The 18,010-nt window shown below is 40.9% G+C and overlaps 1 protein-coding gene across 2 annotated transcripts in view; it reads left to right on the plus strand.

Annotated features, from left to right (window-relative positions):
* Positions 1-8,329, plus strand: part of CA8 (carbonic anhydrase 8 (inactive)) — a 54,940-nt gene extending 46,611 nt beyond the window's left edge. Inside the window, exons 6-7 of one of the 2 annotated variants that reach the window (XM_089776249.1) lie at positions 5,530-5,704; positions 6,201-8,329. In XM_089776249.1, coding sequence (XP_089632375.1) covers positions 5,530-5,664 — 135 coding nt within the window. In that variant the 3' untranslated portion in view covers positions 5,665-5,704; positions 6,201-8,329. The remainder of the gene's footprint in view (positions 1-5,529; positions 5,705-6,200) is intronic. The other variant, XM_006113631.5, reaches the window with a different exon arrangement.
* The last annotated feature ends 9,681 nt before the right edge of the window (positions 8,330-18,010 follow it).

The raw sequence follows: 18,010 nt of genomic DNA on the forward strand, positions 1-18,010 counted from the left end.
AATGAAGACAGAGTAGAAGTTCATATTCTGCTCAAGGCACTTCTCTTGCACCTGTCTCATTATGAAGATCATTTCGACAGTACTGCGATTAGGGCAGAAGCCCCATTGTGACTCGGGGAGACTCACTTCTGAAATTGTCGAAATCAGCCCGTTCAGGATGATGCGGGCGAAGATTTTCCTGGCAATGGAAAGCAGCAAGATACCTCTGTAGTTCCTTCAGTCGGCTTTTGCACCCTTATTCTTAGAGGGTATGTCTACACTACTGTGTTATTTAGAAATAAGCTATTTCAAAATAGTTAATTCGAAATAGCTTATTTTGAAATAATGCGTCTACACACAAAATGCATTTCGAAATAGCGTGTTCACACTGAGTGGACGCTGAATCACATTTAAAGCCGGCTGGAACCAGGTCTGGCTGGACATCAGCTCAGGAGTTACTTTGTGTGGCTGCTGCCTGAGGCTATCTGAGGCCTATGTTTAAAGGCTCCCCTCCCCCTCGGACAGTCGGTTCTCAGCTTTCCCTGCCTGTTTACCTACCTCGATGAGGGACAGCAAAGCATTTTGTCTCTGTGTGCTCTGCTTGCCCTCAGTCAGGACACCACAGCACTCTGCAACATGGAGCCAGAGCTGCCCCTAGGCACTCTGGTGCTGCTCTTGGACACGTTGATGCGAGCCTGACTGCACTTTCTGCAGGCTGCCATCCGGGAGGTGTATCGGGGGGGTGTCAGTATCCAGGATCCCTGCGGGAGAGCTTCCACCCTGAGGAGCACTGAGAGCCTCCCTGGTCTGCCCCACTGGAGGCTTGTGCCTCATTCCTCCCTCACGTCCTTCCACTTACCACCCCCCAGCTCCCTTTCCTGATGTAAAATAAATTTCATATTTTTTCATAAACACAAACTGTCTTTATTTAACAAAACTGGAGGGGGGAATGAAACTCTGGTGAGACTGGGAAAAGGAGGTGGGAGAGGGGCAGAGAGAGGGTGGAAGAGGGGAGGGGAAAACCTGGGGGGAGGGAGCTGGAAGGGGGAAGCAAGGGGAAGAAGGGGGAGGGGAAGCTCAGGGCTCATGGGTGGGGGTCTCGCTGCACCAACTTGATTTTCATATGAAGCTGCTCCTGGGTTCGCATGTGGCCTTTGGTGGCCAGACTGGCAGCTATCCTGCCATTGATGGCCACATTCCTTCTTCTAGTGCGGAGATCATGGACGTTGGGGGCATCCCCCCCCAAACCTGAATAAGGTCCATGATCTCCACCCTGGACCACGAAGGTGCCTGCCTTCTCTGGGCCCTGGCAGTGCTCTTGGGAGCTGGCAGACTGCTCCTGGGGAGCGGTGGAGGGCTGGCTGCCAGTGGCTTGCTGGCTCATGCTTTAGGGCCACTGGGTCAGGGGCCCCGGTGGCCACTGCTGGCTCTGGGATGGCAGGCTTGGAGCTGGCACAGGCACTGTGGCCAGAGTCTACCCCTTTAAGGGCTCTGGGGAGAGAGGAGGGAGAGGAGTGTTCTTGGTTGAGGTCGGAGTGGTCACCAGGGCACCCTGGGAAGGCTGGAGGCCCCCTATTTAGAAATAAGTGTCTACACAACACTTATTTAGAAATAGATATTTTGAATTTGGCATTATTCCTCATAGAATGAGGTTTACCAAATTCGAAATAAGTGGTCTGCTATTCCGAATTTATTTCAAAATAGCGGTTTGGCTGTGTAGACACTAGGGCTGTGTCTACATTGGCATCCCTTTCCGGAAAAGGGATGCTAATGAGACACTTCGGAATTGCAAATCCGCGGGGGATTTAAATATCCCCTGCGGCATTTGCATTTACACGGCTGCCGCTTTTTTCCGGCTCGGGGTTTTTGCCGGAGAAAAGCGCCAGTGTAGATGCGATTTTCCGGAAAATAAGCCCTTTTCCGGGAGATCCCTTATTCCTACTTGCATAAGGGCTTATTTTCGCTTCTTTATGCTGGCGCTTTTCTCCGGCAAAAATCCCGAGCCGGAAAAAAGCGGCAGCCATGTAAATGCAAATGCCGTGCGGGATATTTAAATCCCCCGCGGATTTGCAATTCCGAAGTGTCTCATTAGAATCCCTTTTCCGGAAAGGGATGACAATGTAGACACAGCCTAGGAAAGTTATTTCAGAATAAGGGCTGTTACTTCGAAATAACTTTGCTGTGTAGACATACCCATACAGAGCAACTATCATGTCATCAGGAGGTCAGATGGCATTTCTTCCTCTTCCCAAATACTGGTCAAGACATTATTAAAACCTGAAGTGACTCCTCATTAAATGCTTTGTACAATTTTGCGGGAATTCCATCCTTGCCGGATGCCTTGCCACAACTCATCTGCCTGATGGCCTTTCTAACTTCGTCAATAAATAGAGGATCTCCCAGGTCTTCAAGGGTTGGCATCTGAAGGATTTGTTCCAGTGCTGACTGATGTTGGACAATTCAGGAGCTGACTGAAATACTCTTTCCATTAGTTATTGATGCCAGCCTTATCCCTGATCAATGTGGTTCCGTCTGCAGACAGCAAGGGGACAGAGCCAGACTTAGAAGGACCAAAGACTGACTTGATGGAGCTGAAAAACTCCCTTGGATTGTTTAATTCAGCATAGTGTTGCACCTCTTCAGCTTTCTTCTCCCACCACTGGTCGTGCATTTTGCGGATTTCTTGCTGAGCCTGGGCCTGGGGGAACTTAAACCTGTCTTTCTTAGAGATGGAGCCTGGATCATTCTGCTACTCCATAAATGCCTTGTTCTTCTTGGCAAGCAGGTCCTCAATAGCACTGTTGTTCTCATCAAACCAGTCTTGATGATTGCGTTTCTTGGGACCAAGCACTGACTTCGCTGTCTCCATCACTATTTCTCTAAACTGGCTCCACTTCTGAGTTGGACCTCCAATCAATGGTCCATTGGCTGTCAGCTTTTCATCAAGGCTTGACTGGAACTTGCGCAGATGAGAAGGCTGCTGGAGTCTGGTAATGTTAAAGGCTGTACGGATGAGCTTTGGGTGCTTTGGGTGATGCTGAGCGATGTGTATTTTGAAAATGGTGCAGACAAGCCTATGGTCAGTCCAGCACTCTGCTTCTCGCATGGCTCTGGTGATAAGGACATCCCGAATATCATGTTGACGAACAATGACATAATCTATCATGTGCCATTGTTTCGATCTAGGGTGCATCCAGGTAGTCTTGTATTTGTTTGCCATTCCGAACACAGTGTTCGTGATGAGGAGGTCATGTTCTGCACATTTGCTCAGAAGCAATAGGTTGTTACTGTTCATCTTGCCAATGCCATGTTTTCCTAACACTCCCTCCCATCAACTGTGGTCGCAGCCAACTCAGGCATTGAAGTCTCCCAACAAGATCAACTTGTCGTTGACCAGCACTGAGTACAGAACGGAACTGAGGTCGATGTAGAACTGCTCAATTGTCTCCTCTGTGCTGTTCATGGTGGGAGCGTATGCACTGATGACTATTGCATACCGCTTGTAACTGAGGGGTAGGTGTAGCTTCATGAGCCTCTCATTAATACTGACAGGCAGGTCCAAAAGTTGTTTCATCAGACTAGTCTTGACGGCCAGGCCGATGCTGTGGATCCTATCCTCATTCTGCGCTTTCTCTTTCCAGAAGAAGGTATAATCACTGGCTAGTTCAGTGAGAAATCCTTCTTCAGCAAGCCTGGTTTCACTCAAGGCAGAGATATCAATACCATAGTGTGAAAGCTCTTTAGTGACTAAGGCTGTTCTCCAAAGTGGTCTTATTGTGTCCTCACTGTCCATGAGCGTATGGATGTTCCATGCTCCCATTACCAACTTCTTTTTTTTTTTGCACAACATAACCTGTGCGTGAAGAATATTTTAGTGGGAAAACCTTTGCACAGAGATGATCCCATTCTCTCGGCCTCAGAAGTTGGAATCCAGTGGCATGAAAAATCGTTACTTCTGGAGACTACCTCAGCTGTATTGGATGGCCATATCACCTTAAATGCTCTGACATACCCCACGCACTCCGTAGTACGCTGCTGCAACGCCTTCTCAGCTGTTGAATCATAAGGATTTCCTCCACCTGATCCATTGAAGCAGTCTTTGCATGCTGGGATGAGCAAGTCCCTAACTCACCGAGGATTTCAGATCCATCAGCTACCCTCACCTGGTTTAGCTGCCCTGTCAAAGCTGTTGCCCGGGGTGTGGCTGTTGCCGCATGCAAAGCAACTACATGGAGCCACAGGTGAGAGTTGGGTGCTGGTAAAGATCAATAGAGGATGGGCCACTTCTTTAGAGGTACTACCCCATTTGAAGTACTACCATGCAACCCCATATATGCCCATACACCCCACACTTTATAGTTCTTCTACAACGTTTAATTATATAACAGATAACTCTGAGATGTTGCTTTCCTTCTACTATTATGTTCTTTTCTATTTAGAATACATGTGATTTTCATTCTCTTAAAATCCTATTTTAAAAACAAGCTGTCAAAAAGAGTGTGCTATTGAAGCAAGGGGCACAGATTTCAGCAATGCTGATGCTGCTTACCTTTTGTCTCATGGCTACCAAATAAAGATATGTTATTATGAACTCACACTCTGGCACTGTTCCTAATCTCACAGAGTCCTTATGCTGCTATCAAAGGAGTTATTCCTGGTTTACCCTCATCTAAGTGAGACCAGAATGAAGCCCCCTGTCTGTAGTATTATTGCATACATAGGGGGTGATCTAGAATGAAATGCAAGATAGGGAAATATCTGCAGGGCAGGCATTAGGTGATTTGTCACCATTGGCAGAAAACATTTTCTGTGCCCCCTCATGAATCCAAAATGCACAAAAACTTCAAAAATTAACACACCAGGCATTTGGTACCCCTGAATGTTGGCAGTTGCCCCAATTCCCAATCCCTGGGTATGTCTACACTACCACCCTAGTTCGAACTAGGGTGGTAATGTAGGCAACCGGAGTTGCAAATGAAGCCCGGGATTTGAATTTCCCAGGCTTCATTTGCATATTGCCGGGCGCCGCCATTTTTAAATGTCCGCTAGTGCGGATTCCGGGCTGCGCGGCTACACGCGGCACGGACTAGGTAGTTCCATGTTTCACGAGGAGTAATGGTAGTTCGGAATAGGAAGCCTAATCCGAACTACCTAGTTCGAGCCGCGTGTAGCCATGGGCAGGCAGGACCCCAGATGCTCTGCCGCAGGCGTCCCTGATTCAGCCGCTGCTGAAACTGACCAGCAGCAGCTGACTCGGGGACACCTGGGGCAGAGCCGGACTATTGGAAGGGGGGGCTATGAGGGGTCTGGTATACCGGCACCCCCAGGGTCCTAAAAGTGCCGGATTATCAGAAGTTTACTGTATTACTAATTTTGCCTGTGCAAATGCAGTTTGTGTACACATTAATTTACACACAGTTACTTGATGATGAGAACTTATATGTTTAGACACTGAAAACCAAACATTCAACTAGAGCTCAGGCTGCTTCTGATCATGGGCCCCACAGTGAACAATCTAAAATATTGTGTGTCATTTCTTTGCCTTTTCAGATAGAAGAGTTTCGAAGACTGAGGACACACGTAAAAGGTGCAGAACTTTTTGAAGGCTGTGATGGAATATTAGGAGATAACTTTAGACCAACTCAGCCACTTAGTGATAGAATCATCAGGGCTGCATTCCAGTAGCAGAAGAAAAAACAACAGTGGAAAAAAAATCTTTATTCAGGCAAGTGAAAATTCAGCAGAAAAACAAACAACGGAAAGTAAGCATATTGAAATAATTTTCATGGAAGACGTGTTTCAGGAAGCAATGCTTTTAGACAAATGCTGTACTTTGAAATTTGCATTTTTTAAATTTTTCATCTGACACCACAATATGTTTTGCCTTTATCTGCTCTTGTAACACCTTATCATAATTAGATTCTCTATAGGTAGAGACTTCAAATCCACAGATATAGCTTTATATCTGCGTGTGTGGACGTGGATATCTGCAGCTCATTTTTGCAGATATGGGTGTGGTTATAAATTTTGTATCTAGAACCCTGAAAATTTGTGTATATCCATGGATATACGCAAATTTTCATTGATTTCAGTGAACATTGGCTTGTGCTCTGTCAAAGCAATTTGGTTTTCTGTGATAAGTGTGCTAAATTTGAGGATGAGTGATAGATTTGCTTAGTGATATAGATGCACTAGTTGATTTTTCCATTTTGTATTTTTAGGACTCCAGTCATCAACGAGTTGTTTTAGTATTACAGAGCTCTGCTCCTTGAGACTGATAAAGATGGAAGCAAATGACTTCATCTCAAGGACGGTTGTTTCATTTGGATTTCCTCTATTAAAATTGCATTAATTTACTCCAAATGCTCCACATTTGGGTACAGCCAATGTATGGAGAAGAGGATGATAAATAATTGGCCTCTCTCATTGCTCTTGCTAATCTGTTGTTCCGTTAATCAGAGTAGCTGTGATTGTTTGTGATGTTTTCAGCATCCTCTGGCTTGAGGAACAAGACATAAAAGATTATTTGGGGTCCAGTGCATCAGCACAAATTCACATCTGAATCTTTACTACTCACATGCCAGTTAATCAAAACTCCCAGTCAAGTTCCCTGGACCTTACGTTTAAAAATCCCTCAACATCATTATCATAGATCATTAATACACTCGCCATTTCCATGAGGAGAATAGCTGACAGTGCTGGGAACCTGGGGATTGGATATACTAACACTGAATGAAAGAGGACTTGCTGTCCAGACAAATAGTTGCCTTGGTAGGATCGGATCAGCCACAGCAGTATTTTTATTATTGAATCTGGAATGGAAATGGCCCAAACTTGGTAACTAACAATATTTAAAAACCCTCCAACATTATCAAGAAAATAGATCATTCCAGATGCAGTTGCTTTCTGTAATGACTAATAATACAAAACATGCAGACAGCTCAACTGCTACAGTTGACACCACCTAAAGCATACATTCCAGGATTCATGGGTCATACACAGGCCTGTCACAATGTATGGTGTACCCCATTCAATACATCAAATGCCCAAGTATGTGGGTGAAATGAGACAATCATTATGTTTCTTGAATGAACTCACACAGATCAATGATAAAAGCCCAAACCACCAATTCACCCATGGCCAAATGCTTTTTACAAAGTGATCACTCTATCTTTGACCTCTGAGTCCTCATCGATATAGGAAACCTCCACAACACCTTCAAAAGATGAGTCTGGATACTTACATTTGTAACTCTTCAAACACTAAAAATCATGGAGTCAGACTTTGTCTACACTGCTAAGTTTAAAGTGTTGCTGCGGCAGTGTGGTGATGGCACCAGTGCTGGGAGAGAGCTCTCCCAGCCCAGTAGGGAAACCACCTCTGTGCCGGGAGTAACTGACAGCCCTGGAAGTCTGTTTACACAGGCACTTTACACTGCTATAACTTACTTATACTGATGTAGCTCAGAGGAAGGTGAGTCTTGTTTTTTTACGCCCTCGAACAAGAAAGTTACAGCACACTAAAGTGTGGTATAGACAAGCCCTCAGTAAAGACAGATTTATGGTTTATTATACCAATCTGTAATCCTCTAACCTTCTTTTTTCCTATGATGGGAGAGGTGTTAACTGCCCCCTTCACTTTGAATGGTCTCTTAAAACATGTGTTAAGCATATGGAATTAACAGTCTGTTTCACATTGTATTTAGCTGTGACACTCTAGGCCACATCTTCACTTGACCTGCTGGAGATCGCTCTTCTGGCATTCGATTTAGTGAGTCTAATTAAGACCCCTAAGTCGAATGCTGAAGGCAGTTCAGGCCAGCATTGGTTCTTCTGGCACTCATGAAGAGTAAGGGAAGCCAATGGAAATATTTGCTCCTGTCACCTTCCTTTTGTGAAGATGGCACCAACCTTGGCTTAAAGTAAGCCAACTCAAGCTACATATTTTACATAGCCAGAGTTGCGTACCTTAACCTAACTTCCCATGTCTGCTGTAGACCTGGTGTGAGTACCTTTTTCAATACCTGAAGCAGAGCACTGTGTAAACTCAACAGAAGTTGGTTCTTTCACCAACAGAAGTTGGTTCCCTAAAAGATATTACCTCACCCATCTTACCTCTCTAAGGGTATGTCTACACTACCATCCTAGTTCGAACTAGGGTGGTTAGTGCAGGCAACTGAAGTTGCAAATGAAGCCCGGGATTTGAATTTCCCAGGCATCATTTGCATCTTGCCGGGCGCCACCATTTTTAAATCCCCGCTAGTTCGGACTCCGTGCCCGCGGAGGAGTAACGGAACTACCTACTCCGTGCTGTGTGTAGCCGCGGGCATGTAGTCCGAACTAGTGGGGATTTAAAAATGGCGGCGCCCAGCAAGATGCAAATGAAGCCCGGGAAATTCAAATCCTGGGCTTCATTTGCAACTTCGGTTGCCTACATTAGCCACCCTAGTTCGAACTAGGGTGTTAGTGTAGACATACCCTAATATTCTGGGACCAACAGGGCTACAACAACACTGCAAGCAAAATTTAAAAAATAATTATATTCTGCTCAACCACTAAGAAAAGTTATCACCCTGGGCAAATGTGTGAGTAGAGCATCTATAAAACTTCTCTAGCCTGAAGTTTCTGGCTGTTGTACTAAAATAACTAAGTACAAAAAGAGCAATTAAGTACCAAAAGAGCAATTAGACCACAGTTATCCAATACAATACTCAGACCTGCAGGAGGAATCCAAATACATGAAAGCAACAATTTCCTTAGCCCCATTGGTTAAAAAGAAGCACATCTTGTACCTCACTTGGAAGAATGCCATCATTTGAGGGGAAAGTAATTTGAAATCCTGCCTGAGTGTGAAACCATAGCCTGATTAAGTCAATGGCAAAACTCCCAGTAGACTTCAGTGGGACCCAGATTTTGTCACTCATCTTTATGAGATTATACTTTTGGTTCCAGCTTCCAATCCTGAGGGGCAAAGCAAGTGATCAGGTAGAAGATGGTCTCTCAGGTAGTTTGGTTACTTGAAACTATTAGAAAATGGAGCCATTAAAAATCAATGGATTATAAATATTCTTATTGTAGTAATCTTTTATATAGAGATATAGATATATTTATATAGAGATAACATGAATGATAGACTGTCCAATAGACTAGTGCAGTGGTCTAAGCATTCTATTGGAGGTCTTTAATTAAGCCTTTAAAACATTTTTAATGTAAATACTTAGTATGGATTTCATACCCGTGCCAAGCATCAGTTACACAGATTTGAACAGTGAAAATGCAATGCTGGTCCCTCTGTCAGCAATGCTCCCCTCTCCCATATTTAATTTTTGGACACATTCCTAAGCCCACTCAAACCTCAATTACCTGTGTGGCTGCAGTCACAAAATGTCACCACTTTAATCTTGAAATGGATGATTCCAATCAACTTGTCTCCTTCAGAAAAATTACTTAGGAAAATCACAGCAATATTTAACTACATTTTTTTCTTTTGTGAGTGAATAATGCCCTAAGGCTATTGCAGGTAATTCAGGTTTCTGAAACAGTGAAATTACTTTACATGCTGCCTTTGAATTTTAACCATGAAAATCTTTCTTTTATAACTATTGGAACTGAAATGTGAAAATGTCCCTCTTTGCTTTTCTGTGTGAAATTTTATTGTATTAGTCAACACCTACAAAAAATGGTTTTAAATAATCAGATTTGTCTTGGCCTTGCTTCACAAAATAACTTGCAGTTTCCATTTCCAAATGATGGATTTAAATATGTAAAATGTTAGTATTTGCTATCGGGCTATGCTACTTAAAACCCTACAATACCAAGAAAGATGTGTGGCTCAAGGCATTTTATGTATCTACAGAAGACATGGCTCTTGGCTACCCAATTGAGTTATTTATCAGAAACTCACTTTGCTAAGGGCAATCTTATTTTTAGTTTTGGATGCATTAATCCAGATAGCATCTAGCTAATCAAAAGGGACGAGTATATCCTCACTGTCAAGTTTGTCTCTGAGGAACTCAAAGTGTGATTTATGAAGGCTAAAAACTGTTTCTTCACAGTCCAGCAGTAATCACCCCTGACTAGAGAAAACAGTGAGAAGAGGGGAGAAGGAAGAGTGCTCATTTTGTAGAGTGCTCTTTGCATGTCCTTACTGGTGGGAGGAATTGAGAGATTGCAGCCTCAGGAATTCATGGGGAAGTCACCTACCCAACTCTGTGTAGAACCAGGAGCCATCTTCTCCCCAGTGACAGCATAGTGTCAATAGGAATTGTATGGACACTAGCTGGGTCCCCCCAGTGAATTTTATTAAAGCCTGTCAGAAAATGGATTTTCTGTCTCAATGAAAAAAATCAGAGATTTGGGGAAAAAACACCCAATGGATGAAAAGACAAAATTTCAAAATTCAAATCAATCAAAATATTTCTTTTTTATTTATATTCTATTTCTTTTTATGCAAAATAAAATACATTTCTAAACAAAAAGACATTTTGAAATAAAAAAATGAAAGTGTTCATTCTGAAAATGTCAGAATAGGATGGCAAAATATTTTGGCAAAAAAAAAAATCAGTTTTGCAGAAAAAAGCTTTTCCAAACCAAAGAGTGTTTTGCCAAAATCTTTGGACAAGATCTACTCAAATAGTAGATGTGGTGGACACAGAATTCTCACTAGTGCATGTGTCCAGTGATAGCACCATCTCTTGTATTGCACCAGTTCTTGGACTCAGCTCTACCCACAGTTCACAGAGTGACATCCACATAATGGAGAGGCATGATTCACTGGGAAGGATACTTTCTGGAGAAGCAATGAGGAGTCCTGTGGCACCTTATAGACTTAACAGATTTATTGGAGCATAAGCGTTTGTAGTCAAAGACCCACTTCGTCAGATGCTTTTGCAGATTCAGACTAAGACGGCTACCCCTCTGATACTTTTTGGAGAGGCACTTTCACTCTCATATAAATTTCTGGTTTTACTATGCCTTATCTATTATCTCTATAAAGCGTAGCAGATCCTGTTCACTCAGGGTCATCAGTGTTCCTGTGAGTAGGTGAACTGACCTATTTTTCTCCCATTATTCAAGTTATATGGTTTGGCGGCCATCTTGCTGCCATTGAGTACTGAGGTCCCCTCCAGTAACATCAGAGTTCCTCATGACTTCACCAGTCTATCAGGGGAAGAGGAACCAATTCGAGCAAATGTATTGTGCAGAAAGGAAGAGAAGAGGGTGTTTGAAAGGTTTCATTGTTTGCTAGAGAATCAAGATTTGGGCTCTGTGTATGCCACATTCATAAATTTTACAGAACATCTGCTCCTCAACATTGACTGAAATTTTTACAGAGCCAAGGAAAGCTTTATGCAATTATCATCAAATGATATGTTATATATTGGTGACAATATATGGTAGTGGATGAACTACAAAAAATTAAGGAAGAGATGACACAGAGAACATATTTCTGGGTAGGTTTTTTCATTACATTTTAAACAAATGAGTCATTTCTTTTGCAGTTGCCTTCTGTCTGCAACAATTCACTAGCAGTTCTACAAAGTGAAAATTATCCAGATAGTGTTTATCTTTCAGTTCTAGCAGAGCTAACACCAGTACCTGACAGTGTTAATATCTGAGATAGGGGTTTAACCTGATGTTGCTGAAACTCGTGTCCCCACCTTTGAACTGCCGTTTCCTAGAAGAAACTGTGTTATCTCATGGGGTTTTCAAATAATGGAGGTGAAACCATATTGTCAACACAATCATAATACAGCCAGATCCCCTCACACAACAATATCTGTCTCTCCTAGAGCTGGTGATTAAAGGTAGTCCCTCCCCCACCACACACATCTCCCAGAAGACTTGTTTCCATTTCCATTTCAGTAATGCTCAAACCACCCCCAACAACTGCAACAGAGCTAGTACAGGAAAAGCTCATCGTAATATACTTGTCCTTAGGCATGCAGAAATTCTACTGATTCTGTTAAAACTTTCATTTAAAAAAATCACATTGGAGCAAATACTACACAAGCAGTTTTCGGTTCCATAGCAATTAATTTCAGGAAGTTCTGAGCAATTAAAAACAGGAGCATGGTTGTGAACCTTTATGACCTATATTGCAAATCTTGGAATAATCTGATATTTTCCCTAGCGTCTCGTCTGCTGGAATGCAATCGTTACCTGATGATCTCAGCTGTCTTTAGAAAAAAGTATGTTACCAGCCTCCATAAGTGCTGAGAAAGCTACTAATCATGAACCTTAAATGCTACAATACTACAAGGCAAATAAAAAAAACCTCAAATGTATTATTTTTCAATACTCATGATTTTGTAAAATCATTTGGGGCCTGACTCAAGATTTTTGAATGTGTAAGTCACACACAAATGGTCTAACACAGAAACAGGCTAACATTTATCTGAAGTGAAGATAGGTACCTTTTTCAATAGTGTATTTTTGACTGGAAGTTGCAGCATATATAATTTCCTGTGGATCTATTACCCTCTATTTTCATTATAATCTTTGATAGCTTGTCAGCAAATGACTTGCTAGACATGCCTTTTGCTCTGTAATATCAATGGATTCTTTTTGAATACTCACTAAGGTTACATCCATACTCCAGCTGAGAGCATGCTTTCCAACTTGGGTTGATAGACATGTGCTAGCTATATTTAAGCTAGTATGCTAAAAATAGCAGAGTAACTGAGGTTCACATTAGCCACAGCTCAGGCTAGTTGCCTGAGTATAAACCCATAACGGAATTCTGAGTACATATTTGGGCAGCTAGGCTGAGCTGCCAGCTATGCCACCATGGGCTACAGGGTAGACATACCCTTTGTTCTTCATTTGGAAGGTGTCAAGTATCAGAGGGGTAGCCGTGTTAGTTTGAATCTGCAAAAGCGGCAAGGAGTCCTGTGGCACCTTATAGACTAACTGAAGATGAAGACATGCATCTGACGAAGTGGGTCTTTGCCCACGAAAGCTTATGCTCCTACACTTCAGTTAGTCTATAAGGTGCCACAAGACTCCTTGCCGATTCTGAAGGTGCTAAACCTTCTAGAAAAGAATCGGCAAGGTCTTTAAGCATGTTTCCAACTTTAAACTTTTGAATTCAGTGAAAAGTGAGACACATTTTTAAGTACCTTGCGGAACTGGGGCCTATGATCCTGTGCACATTGTAGTTAATCATCCATAGACCTGGATGACGTAGGATGGGGCTAGCAGGGCTTGATCTAAAGGCCATTGAAATCAAGGAGAATCTTTTCATTGACTGCAATGAGATCAGGCCCTAAGTTCATGTGCTAAAAAATTGTTGGGGGGAAAAACATATGCAGATGAAAATATTTTTGCAGTGAAACATATCTTCCCAAGCCTATGCTGTTTTTGATGACTGATTGAAAAGTTCTGAAAACATATGATTTACAATAAACTGCTGAAGTATTCAGTCTTAACTAATACTAAATGTGTTAATAACTGAATGTTTGTCCAATGTACACCAGGCTTCGTTGAGGTAATAGAAAATAACTCTGATGATAAATAATTTTTTCAATAAAATCACTAGTGCTCCAAACTCTGGAATGGAAGTAATAGAAAAAATAAAAAATCGGTGTTAAAAATATAATTGGGTGAAATTGCGCCTGGCCTAGTGATTGCTGCACAGGAGAGCAGGGGAGGTGGGTGGAGTAAGTTGGTATGGGAAGGAGCAGGAGCTGCATGCCTGGTATTTCCCCCACTGATGAGGGGCAGAGAGTTGTGGAGGCTTGTGGCCACCCCCTAGCATATTATCCAGTAGAATTAGCAGGATGAGGAGAATAGACATTAAGGGGACGTCTATGCAGCAGCGATATTTTGGAATAACGTTATTCTGAAACAACATAGTGCATGTCTACACTGTAAGCCTTTATTTTGAAATAATGTCAAGCTGGAGGACTTCTTACTCTGACTCATGGCAACTCTCATTTCATGAGGAGTAAGGGAAGTCGAAGGAAGAGTGTTCTTACTTTGACCTCCTGTTGTGTAGACAGTGCCTAAAGTCGAGTTAAGCTATTTCGACATAAGCTACACAGTTGACGTAGCTGAAGTTGTGTAGCTTAATTAGACGTTAGCCCTGCTGTGTGGACATACCCTAATAGTCTGTCCCCAGTAAACAAGTGGTACAAATGATACCCTTGAGCATGGGAAGGTGCAACTAGGCACCTCCTCATACAGTGGAAAGAATTAGTGTAGGTCATAGAAGTGTGCATTGTCTAAAAAGATGTGCATCTGTACAGTTCACATAATGTTTGCAAAGTATGCCATGCTACGGAGCATGAATGGAAAGCCAGGCAAAGCCAGACATAGCAATGCAGTGCCATTATGAGACTGAATTAAGGAAACTATGGTTTTGTTAGTTTGTTGTTTCTCAGCAAACAGCTCAGGCAGATTTTTGCAAACTTGACATTTCATGGATGTTGACATTGCCAATCCATAAGTATCTTTTTTCCTAGTTACTAGAAACTTTTGTGGTTCTTGAGGCTCACACAAGAAGCTGCCCTGGGGAAATGCCAACTCTGTGATTTCCATCCTTCCCTGTTATGTTGATACAGTAGCTAGAACAAGCTTTCATCAGCCACTTATCATTCTGGTATTATTATCATTCTGATCTTCTCCCTAGTTTTAAGAAACACTATCAACATGGGGTTTGTTCGAAATGTACAGATTGATTTCTTAGAAGTAAAGAAATAGGAACATTTGTACATTTAATTCTTGTTCTGTTTTTCCACTAATGGCTTTTCATCACAGAAATCTCAGTTCCTCTTATGTGTATCAAACTGTTTAAGGTTCAACGTATTTAAAAAAAAAGGGTTAAGTTTTACTGTTACATTTCAGGTTTTAAAAAAGGCTGCATGTACTGCATGTTGCCAAAATCTAGTTTTGTATTTCCTCCTTTTGTAAAGGCTACTGCATCTGGCCCTAGTTCAGCAAATACTTGAACATATGTTTACCTTTGAGCATAGCACTAGTCCCATTGAAGTCAATAGGATATCTACCTGCTTACAATGTGTACGTAAGTATGTCTTAAATACAATACTACTTAATATTTTAATCAATGACTTAGAAAAGCAGAGAGAGTATATAAAATTTGTAGATTCCAACAAACTGGAGGGGATTGCATGCACTTTGGTGGACAGGATTATGACAAAATGATCATTGTATAATGAAGGATTGGTCTGAAATCAATAAGATGAAATTTAATTAAGACAAATACAAAGTTCTACACTTACAAAGGAAAAATCAAATGTACAAGTACAGAATGGGAAATAAGTAGCTGGGCAGAACAACCACAGAAAAGGATCTGGCAGTGACAATGGATCACAAATTGAACATGAGTCAACAATGTGATGCTATTGTGAAAAAAGCAAATAGCAATCTCGGATGTATTAACAGGAATGTCCTATGTACAGCATGGGTAATTGTTCTTCTGCTCTGCTTGGCTCTGATGAGGCCTCAGCTGGATAACGGTGCCCAGTTTTGTTTGTCACACTTTAAGAAAGATTAAGAGAACTGGGGCTGGTTAGCCTTTAAGCATTCAAAAGGTTTTTAGAAAGATGACCTGATTGGTTGTTCTCCAAGATCTCTCCTGGGAGCATGAAAAAAGTAATCGGCTTAGTCTGCAACAAAGGTTTAGGTTAAATATTAGGAATATCTTTCTAACAATATGGGTAGTTAAGCACTGGCAGTAACTTAAGTAGTTGTAAAATCCCTGAAAGTTAAGACAATCCCTGTAAGTCTAGACATAGCCTTAGAATGAATGTTATTGGAATTATCTTTGCTTAACCTGTTTTTGAACTGCTTCATAAATACCTAAATAGAGATAGATAGGGAGATACATAGCATGTCAAAATCTTTTAGGCTATTAACAACAACAAAATATTTTGCTTTTTAAAGCTAAACAAAATCAGGAGATGGCTTAAGGAATTGGTTACCATTAGATCACTAGTACATATTATTTATTCCTGCTCATATTCTACTTAGTTCCATATAGACAAGAATCCATATAAAAAAAGCATCATTGCAGAGAGCAGTAATTGGCACATATATTGCCAATTTCAGCAGAGAAGCCAAGATCTAAATGGACATTGAGACTGTGCTGCAGTAATCTTTCACATCTAGATAAAGTCTTGGCAGAATAGGATTGGGGCAGAGTAGCAGAAAGCTTAAATTGCTACTGACAAAACTGTCTGTTCTGTAAAATAAGCAGAAGACTTCAAAGACTTTAAAATAGTAACCATAACAATGAATTATATTTATGAAGCACCTTAGTTCTCAAGGATCCAACATTTTTTAGAAACAGTGGACATAGAATTACATAAGCATCTACACATATATGTAGAAATCTGAAAGAAAACCAAAAGAAATCCTTCAAAGTGCAGTCACCTCTCAGATGGTACTCAGCAATTTTTAAACACCACAGTAGAGAAGTGAAGTATACTTTGCTTTAGCTAGCTGAAACTAGAGGGAGGAATTTTAGGTAGGCTGAATATAATTACCTCTTTGGAACTTGAACCAAACCCTGCACGTTCACATACTTAAATAACTTTAGTTCATAATTTGAATCTAGAAAAATAAACCCACGACAAGCAAAGAGCTATTCATTAAAAACCAATTGTTGGCATGTTTGAATATATGTAAAATGTATTGTTCTGTCTTTATCTCAGAGTAATAAAATACCATGCATATTTACTATTGCTAATATTTCATAAATATTGTTTTTAGATAGGAAATAGGGGATAAAATGCAGGACTTATTTGCGGTTTATTTAATACATCTGCATGTATTTCTCACACAAGAGAATCAGAGATACATTTATTCATTAAGATGTTGTCAAAGATCTACAGGGCCAGATAGAGACACCAGAGTCTTGTTATGTTGGGGAGCATCTAATCTCATGAATGGTTCCATTGACGCCAGTATTCTGTTCAAGAACTAGTATCAGAATCTGGCCCTGAGAAAGCTGATCATTATATTTGCAAGGAAGAAACATTCAAGATATTTCAGAAAAGTATGTTGATGATTCAGTGAACTCTTCTCTTCAGCTCATTGCTAAATCTACATTCCAGGGATGGCACTGGAGTTGTCCTCTCTTCAAAGAGGCCCAAAATCATTTGTAGTTAAATATCTAGATAGATTTACTTTGCCACTGGACAGACATTTAAAATCATGGCAGTGTTACTAACATTCTCCTTGTTTGGGGAGAAACTTGAGACACGGAGCAGAATTTTCTTACTCTCATCTGGATTAGCATGAGCATGCTCTTGACTCTACTTGACTTGTCATTCCTCCATTTAAAACTCAAAGGCAACAAAAACAAAAACCAACCAACCAAACTAACCCCAAGAAACCCACCCGCAAGGTGGAGCATTGTGATTTCAAAAAGTTTTGAAGAACAACATTCTGTAATATCCAAAGCAATAAATTCTTTAATGGAAAATATTATCTTTGCAATAAGAGATCAGCAGAATTGTCTTGGAAACAAAATGCTTTCCAGAACTTGGAATGAATTGTCAGTGAATCTTTATGGGTCTTTAAATAGGTTAACATTTATATCTTTTAAAATTGTTTTAAACCTTTGTATTCTAATAATAGGCCCCCAAAATTTCCCTAGTGAAATGTTTATAGTCTTGCAAGACGCTATCTATGAACCTACTTGCATAGTACCTCCAATGGGACTCCATATGGGTAGAGGTCCTACAGATAGAAACCATCCTCCATGATCAGGGGCATAAACTGAAAACAAACATTTCATTTGGGAAATTTTCTCAGTTTACAGCCACCCATTTTCCCCCACACACATAAAAAAGCTGTTGTTTTGGCTGATAAACAAATCTTTGTACAATATTTATCTGCAGTTCAAGATTTATCTAATAGAATATTACTATTTTTTAAATACTATGGTGGTAACATTATTCTTAATCAAGAATAAAAGGTAAACTTGTAACAATATTAATCAACAAAATTAACATTTTGTCACATTATACTTTACATATATTTGCATAATAAACACAATACAAAAT

Source organism: Pelodiscus sinensis, chromosome 2, assembly GCF_052426305.1.
Source record: "Pelodiscus sinensis isolate ZL-2025 chromosome 2, ASM5242630v1, whole genome shotgun sequence".
Classification (NCBI taxonomy): domain Eukaryota; kingdom Metazoa; phylum Chordata; order Testudines; family Trionychidae; genus Pelodiscus; species Pelodiscus sinensis.